This window comes from Apteryx rowi, unplaced genomic scaffold, assembly GCF_003343035.1.
Source record: "Apteryx rowi isolate R43461 unplaced genomic scaffold, aptRow1 scaffold_232, whole genome shotgun sequence".
NCBI classification, from domain to species: Eukaryota; Metazoa; Chordata; class Aves; order Apterygiformes; family Apterygidae; genus Apteryx; species Apteryx rowi.
The window spans coordinates 1,102,914-1,119,681 of NW_020448664.1; the positions used below are offsets into that span (position 1 = coordinate 1,102,914).

Here is a 16,768-nt window from a genome sequence, read left to right on the forward strand (position 1 = left end):
GAAAAGAGAAGAAAAGAAAAGAGAAGAAAAGAAAAGAGAAGAAAAGAAAAGAGAAGAAAAGAAAAGAGAAGAAAAGAAAAGAGAAGAAAAGAAAAAAGAAAGAAAAAAAAGACATCACACAAAGAAGCAATAAGCTTTTCTTCACTGAAAACCAACCAGAAAAAGATGCAAGTGCAAGCGTGTGAAAGTCAGAATAGTCTCAACTTCTTTATCATACTAAAGTGAGTAGCAAAACTTAAGAGATTTTATTGACAGTATAATTATTAAAAGGCAGCAACTGATCTAGAAAGCAAAAAATTGCCATCCCTTGTGCAATGCTCCACACTTCTTCTAAAGCAACATGTAATAAACAACAAAAATAATTAACAGTATTAATATATTGTTGAACATTAAGTAAAGATAAAGCAGTACCTCCTGCAAGATAAATATTACCAGTCCTATTTTTTCAAGTAATTTGCACAGAGGTTCATGTAAATCACATTCTTAAAGGGCACAAAATTTTCAGTCTCCTTGACTGAAAACTTAAATCTCCATATTGAATCTATGTCTCAATTTAAGCAATTCACTCAATTTCTACAGCTTCAACCATACTAAAGAAAAAAATCCCCAAAATAAAAAAAAAGAAAGATAGGTGCAAAGTATGAAAAGAGAATATACAATTCAAGACTGGAAGCTTTAGTGTAAGTCAGTTTCAATGATTTGCATCAGCAGCAAAGACTACACTCTGTTTTCAGGTTAATGCCAGGTGACTCTAGTGCAGTATCCTGGAGCAAAATGGATGAGATTCAGCAGGAGAAATGTGAATGCATTCAACTGGAGGTGCTTCAGTTGCTACAAAGCAACGTAAATGCTAAGTAAAGAAAGGCCAAGCAGTGCCTAAGTAAGAAGAAAGCTAAAAGAATCCCTGAACACCCACAACATCTGAATCTTGTATACATTATAGGTACTGCCGCCAAAGAAAGAGAAATTGCTTTATTTTTTCTGAGCAATAAGGTGTTGTGAGGATTAGTTTCTAATACGTTTACTGCTTAATGCTGCAAGACACTGAGCGTTCCTGGGAACCTTTGCACCTTAAATAAATATCACTTGATACCTTCCAGATTTCCTTAAAAAAGTTTAGCTGTCATATAACAGTATAATATTAAAGGAACCAGTAGCCCTAACACTGCAAAGGTGGAAGCTCTAGTCTTAAAGAGGCCTGAGTAGTTTCAGTGTGTCATAAGAAATAGTTTTCATGACATCATGGTGTAAACAATTAGCTTCTTCCTACTTTATATAATGCAGTTGTAGTGCTGCCGTGGTATGGACACAGATTTTTTTTTCTTTTGAACAAAGATATTCACTTTTGGGTTCCCTTCCAGCTCCTGGCAGAGACTTTTCTTGTTTCTTCATTCATTTTGATACACGTTTCCTGATACCATTTCTACACGTACTTACTCCAGATGATTTCTTTGTTCCTACCTCACTCTTTTCCTTGGCCCTTTGTAAGATGCGCTCCTCAATGGTGCCTTTACATATCAACCGATACACAGTGACTTGTTTTGTTTGACCCAGCCTGTGGGCCCGGTCCATGGCTTGCTGGTCAACTGTTGGGTTCCAATCACTGTCATAGAAAATTACCTGGAAAAGTACACCAGAACAGAAGGGATTAAATAAAACCACACATTTAAAGAGCATGGCGATTAAAAAAAAAAAAAAAAAAAACATACTGAGAAAAATGAAAGTTCCTCTATATAACCCATAGAACTACCTGCTCACTGCAAGCTGAATTCACTTAGCCTTGCACAGCACTTTAAAGTATTTTTCATTGAATTTCAGATGCATTCAAACTCCTCAACACTATGAATGTTTCAATTTCTATAGAATGTTTTCGAATCTTACCTCTTCTAAGAGGTCTGCTTTGGAGGCACAAAATTCTGAAGTTAATCACCGTATTAAATCACTGTCATGCAAATGGCCTATGACTAATTCCATCATGAATCCATTTTAGAGTGTTATTTACATTAAAAAGAAAACTCCACCAAATTGGAATTTCATGTGAACAGCAACAGTCCAAGTATAATGTTTTCTTTCAAGCCTGATTAAAATCTCATCTTCTAGTGTTCTTACTACAAACAACCGAAATACCAAATTAAATTTATACTGCCCAGTCATTCTAACAGCATGTACAGTAACCATACAAAGCACAGATGTTAAAAGAAATTTAAGGCAGCAAAGTGAAGCATTCAGAAAGTCACCACAGCTGAGAACTAAGACTGGTCATGCCAGGAGCCTGCAGGAGTATACATGTATTTCCATCTATTTCCTCTGTTGAAACAACTTCAGTCATGAGAGCTTTCCAGTTCTGATGATCCTACAGATACTTGCTTTCTTCCAATTTCTTTAGGTGATAGCAAGATATGATGGGATATTAAAAAGAATTATGTAGTAATATTTTTGATTCAGAGATCTTTGGTTTTGTGTGGCTAAGGACAACAGTTTGTCTTGGGGTCAAATCTGCAGGCACACAAGGTTGGCAGCACCAGAATAGCTGTTACTCAGAAGATGAATGGCTCATGTAGTTCAGTATCACTTCCCCTAGTGATTAGTGCCAGATGCTCTAGAGTGCAAATTTGAGCAGTTCACCTAAATCAGTATGCATTTATATCATGAAAATGAGTGGGAGGGTAAAAATTTATCCTTCCTGAATACCTGATATTCATTTAGTGCTTTGAAGCACAAGCACATTCAACCACAACTGACTTTGTATTTTTAACGACATTGCTTTACTGTACAGAAAAAAAGGCTTGTTGATACCTGTGCCATTATTCCTTTGTTACCAGACCTTAAGAGCAAAAAGTTCATTCATGAAATGCCACTCATTGCATGAAAGTGTCATCTGCATCTGTAGACCCCTTCAGCCATCCAACTTCTTTCTAGATTATCTTACTGAAGTATGTGGGGAGAAGGAAGGTGTCTCCAAATGCAACTGAAAACTGTGTACCCAGTGTGCGACATTCTACAACTTTATTACTGATATAATACTGTATTACAAATATGAGCAAAGTAAACAAGGTTATGCAATTTCATGATGTGAATGGCAGTACTAAGGAAAAAAAAAAATCAATCAACACAGCTGAAAGACTTTCACATAGAAATACCAATTTTGCTACATAAATCGTGGGGATGGGAAGCAGGAGATGAGCACCTTGGGAAAATTGGTTGTAGGGGGCATATGAGGCAGAAGAAGAAAGGAAAGACTTAAACTGAAAATTAAACATTAATAAGCCAGTTCTATTCTGTATAAAGCTTTGTAAGCTCTGCCAAGCTTCACCTACCGTATCTGCAGCTGTAAGGTTAATGCCCAAGCCTCCAGCTCTTGTGCTCAACAGAAACACAAAAATATCATTCCTGAAAAGGAAGGAGAATAGAAAAACAAGAAGTAACCACAGAAGTTAATTTTTTGACCCGTATAAAGTGATCATAGTTATTTCTCTCTCTTGAACACTTCAGAACGTTTTGTGCCAATCACGGACAAGAAAAAAAAACCAAAACATGAAAAGGAGTGAGAGAAGTTAATATTACAGCAGCCCTGATCTGTAAACACAAACATTCAGTTTGCAACAGCAGCTCCTTATTCTCTATCAAAACAAACCAGGGTTTGCTTATTTTGCCTACATTGGAAATTAAGATTTCATTTGGACAAAGAACAATTTATAGTTTCACAGAACCAATCAACGTTAAAAAAAATCTTGCCCTAACAATGCTCAATTGATAAAGAAAAATAAATGTTGAAACTATGTGGATGCAAGTTTTGTTCTAAATTCTGTGCTTTGCACAGAACAAAACTCCTTGGGGAAAAAAAATCTTATTAGTAATAAAAACAAACTGTCAAATATAGAGGTACATTAGAAAAGGGCCAGGGCCCACAGACATGAAAATTTCTGAACTGTAGTTCTAATTCTGTTGCTGATTTAAATTAATAATTCTGATCTCTTTTGTTCAGTTTCCTTATTTGTAAAAAGAAGATAAAATGATTCATCGCAAGACGGTAATGTAAGGATTCAGTTGCGATTGACTGTGAATTGTTTCAAGGATGAATTATGTAGACGGTACTAACAATCAGACACTGCACAAAAGGAAAAGTCACTCATGTTGCTCTAACCCAAGCTCTTGGAGATTTGTTGCCTGGAAGTGAATTCTACTGTTAGTGCACATGCCCTGTCCCACCTTGGAGCCCTTTCAGTTTGCACTAGCTGTATGACATCTGCATTTCTTGGGCTTCCTCAGAGGGCATTAAAGTCAATTACAGCTCAGTTACCTGAGGTGAATAAGGCTCCCTAGACAAAATGTCACAGTGGAGTGAGTATAGAACATCATTCCAAAACACAGTTTGGGAAAGCCATCTCTGAGTACCTCCTTGGGAGACCCACACATCCTAACAGTCATACCAGCCCTGATGGTTACACTTGCTGGCCCGAGTGTTAGGGATGTTGGCCATTGATATAGACATGAGGCATCCCAATACCTAATTTTTAATAATCCTCTACACCTAGTAAATCCTTTAGGTAACTGAGGAAGGTGAGGGACACCAGACAAGTGCCTCTAAAAGTCCTTCTGGGCCTAGCTACAGTCTGAGGAGTCTGACAAAATGGACAACTACTGTTGAGATTCAATGGCAGTTTTAAAACTTAGCACACAGAAGACAAAAACAAAGGAGACAGGTCTATACATATTGGATGCCCAAGTACTGATGGAAACTCTAGTGACAACAGCGAAGTCAGGGTTTCTGCTGAGGTTGTGAACCTCACTGACGCCACTGCTCAGTCAGCAGTATGTAACTGCATTTAACACCCTATGGGTCTGGGCACAGGCTGGTACAAAGCACACAGCAGTACTAAGAACACCAGAGAGGTTGATGTAGTGTACTTTGACAGTGACAGAGCCAGGTCCTCTGCTTCAGAGAAGACACCACAATGCCACATCTCTTCAGTACCATACTGTCAGCACTCTAACGCATGTAAGATTAGTAACCAGGGACCAGAAACTCTTGCTGAATGAGCAGCATGGGACATCTCCGTCTGGAGTAACTATCTGCAGGTAGTTCATCCCTGAAAGTCCAACCATTTAATCCAGAGCATCTTTCTTGTCCTTCCTGCAGGTATACTGCATACTATCAGGCCTGTGTTAGTATAACTCAAACATAAAAAAACTAAGGGTTTTGGAATCCATATACCTGCAGACCAAGCAGAACTGCTTATTTTCTCATGACTCAAGATTCAAGACATTACAAGTATCAATCTTTATCTGGCAAAGTTGTATCATAAAAAATGGACTCTCAAAGAACTCATTCTGGTCCAAGTTACACTTCCCTCACCGCACCCCCAAGAAACTGCCAATAGACAACAAAAATAATTATTAGAACTAGGAATTAACACAAAAAAGCCAGGAAGTCTGAAACTAGAACAGAAATGTTCTGGCAGTCTGAAATCTAATAATATGAAAATCCATCTTGAGCTATGGATAGTTAGGAGGAACTGAAGCAGAGTTGTCAAACTCTAGACTTTGTCTACCAGGTACAAAGCCAAAGGAGTGTAAGGACACGTTCACAAGGAAGGCAACCCCTGGCCAGGAAGTCTTTTCACTGTTGCAACAGTAGTGGAACATGCATATAGACAGTCACCTGAACATCCAGCTTTGAAATGCTTCTGGAAATGCCATATGGAAAGGAAAGAAATAGGATAGTGCCACAGACTATATATTCCATGGTTATATATTTTCAGCATCCTGCTAGGGCATCCTGCAGGATAGTTCAGTCTCAGTCATGCTTTTTTTTCCTGGAAACATTTCTCCTAAGTAAATCATGTATAAGAGGAACTCAAATAACATTTTAATAGGAATTCTTGTTTAGACTGGCTGACCTATATCTCAAAGGGATTTCCTGTTGAAATGATTATTTTTCTTTAGCTGTTCTATTCATTAATAAAAATAAATTCTGTTCATGAGTAAAAACAAATTTTTGACTTCTTCTGGTTAAAGGGTCTTACAGGAAGAAGCATCAGGATTTCAGGAGGACATCCTAACCAGCCAGGAACCTATTTCTGACAACTGGAAACAGGCAGAAAGGTTCTGCACAGTACTCTCGGTTCAGGTATCTGGCACACATTCTTTTCAAGTTTTATTGCTCAGAGGAGCTTAATAAAAGGCTCTTCATTGCACACAGTCCCTCAGGTCTTTAAGCCTCATATGAACTAGTGGCCTGAAAGACTAGATATTACTTCCCCTCCAATCTTCAACTATGATACCTTGGGACTGTTAAGGCAAGGACTATTCTCTGTTCTAGAATACGTGCTTTCATCCTGCAGTAAGTAACAATCTATGATCCTTACTTCTCTGAAAACAAAGTGTCCGTGTTTTTAAAGGTCACATCATCATTCAGGAAGGGTAACCTTACTAAACTGTCATACCATCTCTGACTGAACTACTACACCAAAACAACATCCTATCGAGCCATATCTAACGATCAAAAGGAAACTTAATAGCCATAAATTCAATCATTATAAATAATGTATCTCAGTGGAAGCAAAGTTATACTAAAATATATGAATTTATAATGAATACATAACTCTTCCTTTCCTGATATGCTAGTAAAAGTTGCAAGAAACCATTTTGTTCTACTAAATTGAACTACTCAGTGTATCTTACTATTTAATAAAAAATCCATTTTATCATTAGTATATTAGTTTTAGATTTCTTAATAAATCTTGCTGCATTAAAGATAAAATTAATTAATTATACTGCCATTCTATGAAATCATGCTTAAATGATATGGCTTGTTTAACTGGAATCTAGGTCAGTTTCAAAAGCTCTAGCATAGCCACAGTTTTCTATTTTATCTTCAGAGTGTCAGTTCTCAGAGCACATAGTAACCAATGAACATCTGCTCCCTTTCTACTAAAGTGTCTACAAGCAATAGTGTATCTGGAATGGTAAAGAAACAGAATTCCGAGTTCACTGAAATTTGCTTCTGATACTCTTCCACAGATGACAAATTTCTAAATGCAACTGGATTCAACAGAAGCAAATCCTGGTCAGCAAACCACCAGCACCTTGAACATTTGAGATAAGCAAAGTCCATTCGATATCATAACTTAAGCGCAAACATCATTTAGTTGATTTCCATTACATTTTATACGAAATCTGTATGTATATATAATTTAGCACAGAAATGCCTTATTAAATGCATTACCTGTTCTGAAAATCTGCTACCATATCCCTTCGCTCAGAAATCTTTGAAGAACCATCCAACCTCATGTAAGTGTGTTTCCTATAAACCATGTACTCCTGCAAAAAATACAAGTCAGAAAAATATATTTGCTCTTGAAATTGTTCAGTCTTGATTCTCCAGGAAAAAGCTATAAAATGGAATTGACCCTGAGGGGAAAAAAAAACTTGAAATGTCATCACTAAATACGCTATAAGTATATGTAAGCAATACTTTGTAATAATAAAAGTTTAGAAATTAAAGCTACTTTTAATCATCTGTCAATTACTTTTTGCATTTCACATAAGCTAAGGAATAAATAATGATGTCAGTTCAGCCTTTATTCATTTACAATTTTCCTTTCAGGGTTTCAGAGTTGGGGATGTATGTGTTGGGCTGGAGATAGTGTTAAGGTACATGCCTTTTTTATATAAGTAAATAAATAGGTAAATAAAACCAGTAACTTACTTCTTTAAAGGTTTGCTTTCAAAAATCAAAATTCTGACCAAATCCAAAACGGCCACTTTCTCACAAAACAAGATACCCATTGTGTCTGCTCTCTTCTGACTTTAAACAACTTGATTAGTGACTTTAAAACACCTGCACTGCACACTAATGTCTGCCCAGGCTTTATCTCACTAGTAAAGAGCCTGTGAATCTCACTGTGTACAAGAACACTTTGAAACATTGGTGTGTTAATGCACAGCTCATGCCAAGCAGCAGAACTGAAACCATTGCCTGGGACGCAAATCAAATGGCACCAAACAGGAATGCTGTAGGCAAAGGCTTTCTTCAGTGAGAGACGTTTTTCATGCTCTGAAGTGCCTAGCACTTTCTGGTAACTGTGCAACAGATCAACAAATTCTGAAATACAGAGAAGGATCTCCAGGCTACGTCAATATCCTTAGAGTTTCTTTGAAACAATACCTTCTAACGTATTTTCACTGAGATCCTTTGCTGCTATAACTTCGATTGGTTACATTAGCTAGATGTAAATCCTATTGGTATATGTGTCTCTTTTTGAGAAGCTGTGACTGCACATGAAAGACAGAAAGGGAACAGATGGTGCTTTAGCAGTAAGAACTATTAGATTCATCTTGCTCCAAGCTTCAATGTTCGGCAGATCAAGAACTGAGGTGCTGTGAGAAGACATGGTGGTGTTTGCACTCTGATGAACCTTCTGACAATACTATGCTCAGTTATCCTTTTCAGTTACCCCTCAGCGTTCTTGTTCCTTTTTGTTCTGCTTCACTACTGCAGGAGAGGTAAAAAGTGCTGCCACACTATAAGGAACCTGGGGAAAAAGACTGCTTAACTGAAAAGAAGCTTCAGTATAAGACAGATGAAGGAGGGAAAGATAGATAAATAAAATTAACAATGTGGAAAAGGTCAAAAGTCACACTTGGTCTACCTCTGTGAAATACAGCTCATGGCTGATAGGACATTAGCACAGAGTGATAGAATTTTAAAGCAGAGAAGAGCTGCTTAACCAGACACTTAGGCCCTCATTTACTATTCATTTATTCCATTTCTGCACAAGGATATAGTTGTCAATTAGGCACTATGTGACCTTTTCCCCAGATTTGATTGATCCTCTTTACAATATCAGGAGGGCCTTTTCTTTCCATTTCTTTCCTATGGTCTCTATCTGCCTTTATTTTGATTCAATTTTTTAACATCTTGATTCAGTCTTCCCTCATTTCACTACTAACCATCTCTTCATTAGCAAGTCTCCTAACCAAACTTCAGCATAAACAGAAAACAATTTCTTTCATTCTGTCAAGTGCTTGTATCCTTACCCCAGACCTTATATAATTCACTAAGACGCAATTTACAAAGGAATTAACTATTCTATACCTTCAATACTGGAATGCACGTTTTTTCCATAAAACTAGCTTAGTAGGTTCTAGACAGGTTCTAGACTCTGACTCTATCCACCTTCCTATGATCAAAAAGAAAGCCTCACAGTATTTTAACAGTGCTCCTATGAAACACTTTTTTTTGCAAAACATGTTTATTCAATAACTTTAATTTTTTCAAATATTAACAGTACACTTTCAGTTCTGAAAAAGAAACATTACAACTTATACTACACGTCTCAGTAGTTTGGTGTTTTGATCACTCCCAGAAATGACATGCTTTCAGTTTTAAAAAAAAGTGAGCGCACTCTGAGAACAAAGAAACTATTCAAGAACTAACATACTTGCTCCCTAACTTTAGTTGTGGGAGGTACTTGATGACTGCTTAACTTTCTAGTCTCCCCAAACTGTGGAGAATCAAGAAAACACAGAACAAGATGAGGTAAAGCACCATCTAATCCTTGACCATCTGGAAGGATTGAGGTCACGCCACTACTGAACCAGATCATGCAGATTTCACAGTTGAGACAAAACGAAGAACTGACAGTAACCACATCAAGAGGTACAAGCTGATAAAAACCTCCTAGCCCATAGCCAAAATCAGGCAACCATTGTAATTATTTTAATAGTTTAAAAAAAGCCAATGATTAATCTTATGGGGACACTTACACTAGACTTGCTTGAAAATCCACCTGCTCATCTTAATTAGTCAGAGGGGTCAGCAAGACACCAGAAGTATTAATATAGGAAAAATAATGAACTCGACCCTGGCTGCAGAGCACCAGCAGAGGAACCTAACGTGGAAGAATGACTCCATGGTGGTGAAGAATGCAGCGCCATTAAAGTAAGTGCTCTTCTGGGCTTAGACACTGATATTTTCTCAAAAACCATAAAATGTCTTTTCCCCCTTCCTTTCTCCCTTATTTCACAGTCCAAATCAAGTTCTGTGTATTTTAACACAAACAAAATTCCACGTATTTTGGTAGCATATAACTAAGACCTTTTACTGAATGTAGAATATAATTTGACTCCTCATCAGACGAATGCAATGTTAACCCTGCTGAAATCACTGACAATTACTCTTACATATAGGAGAAAACAATCAGATCCTGAAAAATAAATGTGACATTAACCTAAAAAGTATGAAATACAGGGCTGCATGAAATAATAATACTGAAATTATACTTTGTTGAAACAAAATCATTTTCCTCTTTGTATATATATCTGCCGTGCTATAATGGCTGAATTAAGAAGCTGTTCTTCAGCTAAAGCTAAATCAAACAAACATAGTTTTATGACTTTGTAAGCAACGTGTTTTGTGCTCTCTGCCCTGCATGGATTAGGCTAATATGATATAGTAGCTGTTACACTGACACAGTCAAAATATAGTTAAAAGAAATAGGACATCTTATATTCTTTCATATTTAAGTAGGTTGAGGGGATGAATTTTGATACCTTTGGACAGGAAAAGAAATCTGTTGCTATACAACTTTTGCAAAGATTTTCTTACAACCCGAGTCCTTACTTGACTTTTAGCTGGCTTGGTTCAAGCATCTGGGACATGGTGGGGGGAGGAAGTAAACACAGAGAACTTGGTAGGTGACTTATTTGGGTAATAAAACTCAGCAAGTAAAGTTGAGCATTTAGGAGATACTATAGGAAAAATGTTTGCTCCCAAGCTTTTAAAATGGAATGCTAACAGAAAAGACAGAAGCACTAAACACTCAGCCTTATGAGCTTCATCGTGTAATGCAGGGTGTCAACAAACTGCAACATGTCCAGCATTTGCCAAAAAAGAGGCATAGGAAGCAATGCTAGGGAAAGAACCAAGATACAGAATGGCAGCCATGCAAGTTCTCTGCTTTTCCTCATGGCAGGAAAAAAAAAAAAAAAAAAAAGCAGTTTCCAATTTGTTACTGAGCTCATATAAACTGCTGGCCTCAAAATGCTCATCCAGGGCTTGTGATTTAGGTAGCTATTGATTCAGGCTTTTCCCCTTCTCTCTTCATTTTATTGTGGAGAAGAGAGTATCCCATGCAAAACACTACTTAGTGAGCCCACCTACAACTATCCGCTGAAGGATCATAGGATCTTGATGTTCCAGCAGTACTGAAACTACACTGCCAAATGCAAGTATTTCCCTACCTGCTAGGAATCCACAGTCAGAAAACTTTATCACGACTGCCTCTTTGAAACTAACGTCCATCAAGTCTCCTGTTCTCTTACTCAGAATTACACAGTCACAGAAGTTACTACTACTAATCCTTCACTGACAAGGGATGGAGGCATTGTGACACAAGGGATTCCTGTTTTCAGAACCAGCAGAAACCTCAAACTTTGCTATATTCAACAGAAAGCCTCAGAAAGAAATTTATTTCTTTCAAAGCATTGTAAGTATTACCAGCAGAAAACCAAATTAATAATCCTCCCACTAACTTCTTTTCAGACTAGCTCTTCAGTGGCATGGTTGCTAACCAAATAGAGACTTTTTTCTTCTGAGGCACACTCAGTATATATAAACAATGAGTAGTAACTTAATTCTTAATTATTTTCCTATTTAATATGCCAGAGAACCTCTTTACTAATGTCTACCAATCTTTTGCATGGGAATAAAATGACACAAGGAAACAGCAGAAGTCTGTAAAATTACAAGCAGCATGAACAGTGTAAAATTAATCACTGTTCTCCACCTTCCTTCCAATACAAGAACACATATCGTATCTAGTTTCATATCGAACAAAACTAGAAGGAAGCAGTTCAAAACCAGCGAAAAGGGGTGTGATTAAGCTGTGAGACCCCTTGCCACAGGGTAGCACAAATTACAAAAATTTACAAAAATTCAAGAGGCAACTGGACACTTTCATAGAAGAGGAATCCATTTAGGATTACTGACTATACAGAAACCACAGCTGGCTCACAAAGTCCTTGAGCTGCAAATTGCTGGAGGCTGAGGGAATAATCAGGAAGTATCACTATTCTTACACATCTTCCCTTAACCATCTGCTTTTGTACAGCATTTTCTCCAAAACATTGTTGCTAAATCTCCAGCTTCAGAATTTGCGTCCCATAGGCTACAGCTCTCCTACCTCCAGTAAGTCAATCATCCGCGTCATCTGAGAGTAGATAAGAACTCTATGTCCTTGAGATTTCAGACGTGTCAACAGAAGATCAAGAGCATGAAGTTTCCCACTATCAGTGATCAAACTCTCTTTGTCTATGAAGAAATGGAAAAAAGGCATGTAACTAAAAAAGCCCAAACAGCAGCATATAACAAATTAACTTCTAAGTTTAGTAGCATTTCACTGCATCATAATCCCTAAGGTGATGAGCTGTGACAAAAGAAGCTAAAAGATCCCTTCTCACTGACATTTATAATCACGCTGCTGACAGTAACTTTTGTTAGCTGGAATGGGAACATATGAATATACCTGCTTGGCAAAATCTCATCACAGGTTGATCTTGTCATGTGTATGAGCTTAGTCCATTTTTCAGCTATTTCCTCCTTTTAAGGGTTCATCCTGACCACGTCAACAACCACAACATGCCTTCATATTATAATTTGGCAGTTAAAGGTTTTTTTTTTTCCCCCACTTTAAACATGGAATTTTGTCTTTTAGATGTTTCCTGTTACATGTTGCTGAGCTTTAGACCTATTCTTCACAGATTTATTTTCAAGAACAAACCTGCCACCAACACAGAGAGTGAAAACAATTTTCTAGGTCACTGTAAGGTAACAGCCCCTTGACAGTGCTGCCTTAACTCTTCTTTTTCTTTCCTGTCCTCCATTTTTGGTTTTCTATTTGTTTTAAGAAATGTTTCCCAATGGCAACTTTTTAAGTCATTTCAGATCTTGTATTTCATGTCCTCTCTATTTCAGCACTGCTCATGAAGTATTTTTCAGGAAGGAAAGCTTCCTGTTTGTACGTTCTGTACATAAACTTCAGTAAACAATACAATACTGTTGAAAGAGGATGAAGAGAAATTTTCTTCCAAAAAATTATCTGTTGGAAAGGCCTCTGATGATTCTTTATTCTTTGGGATGCCTGAATTTAGGTTTACAGCCAAAACGGAAAGTTGACAACTGCAGATGGTGTAGGCTAGTACAGAATCCAAACATTTTCAACGTGTCTAGCAGGTACCATTCTCTAACGTCTAGGAGGTAACATTGCTGCACACTTTTTATTGCACAGAATGAACTAACTGATGGGCTAAAGAAAATCCAGTTTTCTGTAGGGCACTTAACACAGTATTGTACCATATTCTGATTTAAAAAAATGGTATATATCAAAATTACTTAGTTGATCTGAGCAGCATGTATTTTAATATAGCTAAAAACAAGATCATACTAGTGGAAAAGAGATCTACAGATCACACTTGAAAAACAGTGCTTCTAAGAAGGACCTATGAACAGGGCAGGCAACCAAGTCCGTGAGTGTCCAAGTGCAGTGATGTGGCACAGAGGGTAAGTTTGATTCTTGCATGTACAAGCAGGGGTTTACTGAGAAAAAGCAGCAAGGTAGCTCTTCTTCTATACTTCTTTCAACAGATCATTTTAAAATAACATGTCTAGATTTAGTACCTGCTTTCAGAAAGGTTGTAAAAAAAGGTGAGGTGTTCAGGAAAAAGGTTCCAAGATCTCAGTGTCATAAAAAAATTTCCTGCAGTGAGGGATTTAAGAAACTCAATCCATTTCAATTTTTCAAACAGCAATTTCCAACAGTCAAGGTTCCCCCATGGGACAAAGGTTTCTAACAATAGAAAATATCTTTATACTAACAGAAAAAGGCATAGCATCCAGCGACTTAGTTAAAACTAGATCTGTAAAAACAAGGCACACATCCCCCTTATCCTTCCAATTGTGCAAAAAAACTAGCCCCACAAAACTTTTACCCCAAAATGTGGTGAATTCTTCATCCATTGAGTATTTCAATTAAGATCGCTCTCAAAATTATATTCTTTAGCTTACATATAAAATATGGCCTTAATTCTGAAATTATTGGGATCTGTGTTAGGACATCAGAAGATGCAGCCACAGTACTGCTTTCTGAACTTCAAAACTGTGAGCTGTCAGTACTGCTTGAAATTATTAGAGATTATATTTGCACTATAAGCTAATGTTGTGAATGTTTTCTCCTTTGGTAAATTTAGAGCAATGTTCCTGGAATTCATCAATTAAAAAACCCAGACAAAAGAGCTCTGCTCTTTTTTGCTGGTCAGCCTATCTAGACATTCAGTGTTTTGCTCTCCCTTTTCCACACAGATCTCATCTGATGGTAACGTTGCTGCCTTGCCAGGAGTGAGCACCACATCATTACTTGAATCATTAGCAACTACCTCAGGGAATCCATCAAGCACAGAGCCAAGCCAAGTACATTCTGTAAGGCAAACTCAGGATCACAGTTCAGGCGGGCATTTATTTTAGATGCAACATAATGTATAATGGCACACTAACCTCTAAAACGGAATACAGTCTCAATTACATAGACATTTTTAACAATTTCAAGCATTCTTCTACGGAAAACAGAACTTTGAACTTACACAGTTAAATGACAACAGAAATGGCATAGGGTTATTTGGTTTTAAAATACATTTATGTTACATCAAAAAGTCTGCACAACAGGAATTTTATTTTCTTCATTAAATGTGATTTTTTTTCTTTAAATGATAAGCCATCACATTTTTCTTTTATTCTAATTTGTGAGCTTGCTATTTCAGAATGAATTAAATAAAAGAGCAATGCAACATGAAAAGTCTAGATATAAATAACAATCTAACATGGTTATTAACCAAAAGCCATCTGAATGGAAGGAAACAGAGACAACAAGCAGGGTCTGTTCAAAAGTCAATCTAGACTGACTCAGATAAACATACTAGTAAGTTTCCAAAAGCAAAATCCTTCCGCTTTTCTCACATACTCTTTTTATAAGCATGAATAGGTAAAATGAAAGTTTGGTAACTGGAAATGATGTGTCCTTTGCTGCTGGTCTCCATTGTATAAGTAACTATTTTTAAATAGCAGTATAACACAAATTACAACCAAAGGACAACTTTGCAGTCTTACAGTCCTGAAAGTTAGCAGCTTGTTAACAATTCAGTTTGTTGAGTATCTTGGCATCAGAGCACTGCTGACAAAAKTTTTGAGGAAAACAAAACAGAAGTAACAAAAAAGATTTATCATTCCTGGAAGAGAAAAACATTTGACTTTAGCTTGGCATCTTTAAGCATGCTCTTGATACCATTGTGTTTTCCAAGCTCAAAAGCTTTTGTATGCTTAAAGCCTGCCACCTAGTGCTTAAAAATGACAAATTTGGTAAAACCCTTACAGAAAATATACCTCTTTATTTATGCTGTCTTCAGAAAACATGACAATTAGGAGAGAGAGAGAGAGAGAGAGAGAGAGAGAGAGAGAGAGAGAAGTGTCTTCCATCTCCAGTTTCTCTCACTGCTATTTCTCATCCCCTTTTACCCTGGGAGAAAAAAGAGCTGTTTACTTGATTTTTAAATGGGACTTCCAAAATTTGCAATTCTACATTTTTGGTTTTTAATTACCACTGAACAATTCCAATGACAATGTCTTTTGATCTTATTTTAATAGCATCATCAAAGGAATGCCGTTTTTAATCAAAAATTTTCAACCAGCCATGAGATACAGATCCTGGACTGCAGCAAACAATCTCCCTAGGATGCAGTCTTCGGGTTCTTCTTCAGCACAGCATGCAATGAAGGTGAGACAACCAGAGCAAAGAGCCAGTAACTGTAGAATCACATTGTATTGCTTCAGTCTGGAGGGAAAAAAACAGAACAGTCCTGCCTCCAGGCACGCAGGGATACAGACATAAATTACCTACAAGGGGATACTACGGGATACTATGGCCTGGGAAGAATAGTCACAAATGATTATGACTCAAAATAACCCCAGCCAGGAGCTCTGGCTGATGACTGTGGCTGGGCTCACAGTTCTCTGGAGAATGCAGAAAAGTGCCTCTGGACATGCAAAACGCAGAGGGAAGAGAGATAAAGTCTGGGTTGCAGCTGACAGCCCTGGTTCCCCTCCCGGCAGGCTGCACAGCACAATGGGGTCAGTGAGGAGCTAACTGGCTCTCACAGTAAACAGCCAGTGAGGCCAGTGCTTTTTATCGATGCTAAAAGGACTCAGACACTTCCTGCCATTTAATCCAGGACCATTTTTCTTTCAAAGAACAGGAAAAGCCTCAAGAGATTCCCACAGTGATCGCAACCAAGCCTATTGCCAGGGTACTGGGAACGCCGAGTCTGAGAAAGGATAGATCGGGGTTAAGAGAGAGAGGTTTCCCCTTTGTCCTTGTCACCTATTCACCACACACCTTCACACCTACAGCTTCATCTTACGCTTGCTAGACTTCAGCCTTGTCAATGGCTTCTTCGGCGTATCAGTCACTTTCTATAATGCACTGTGCCTGCTTCTACGTGTACAAACACAGCTGTGCTGTTGTGGTATCTGTCCTCTCCCCTTAGAACAGGTTTAGGTTTGAATGCTATTTCCCACCTAATTAAAACACAGCTGCATCAATCTACTTTTGCATCTGCTTTTAATTCCAATACACCCCAAATTCCACCAGCTTTACATACAGCACTCAGCCCAGCCATGTTTTCAATCAACTTCTGTATTGAGCTCTAACAATTTGTC

At 37.6% G+C, this 16,768-nt stretch overlaps 1 protein-coding gene across 1 annotated transcript in view; it reads right to left on the bottom strand.

Annotated features, from left to right (window-relative positions):
* The window catches only part of INO80 (INO80 complex subunit), a 71,421-nt gene that overhangs the window by 8,111 nt on the left and 46,542 nt on the right, over positions 1–16,768 (bottom strand). The window contains exons 27-30 of the mRNA XM_026065804.1: positions 12,189–12,316; positions 7,229–7,323; positions 3,318–3,390; positions 1,462–1,620 (exon numbers count right to left, since the gene is read on the bottom strand). Coding sequence (XP_025921589.1) covers positions 1,462–1,620; positions 3,318–3,390; positions 7,229–7,323; positions 12,189–12,316 — 455 coding nt within the window. The remainder of the gene's footprint in view (positions 1–1,461; positions 1,621–3,317; positions 3,391–7,228; positions 7,324–12,188; positions 12,317–16,768) is intronic.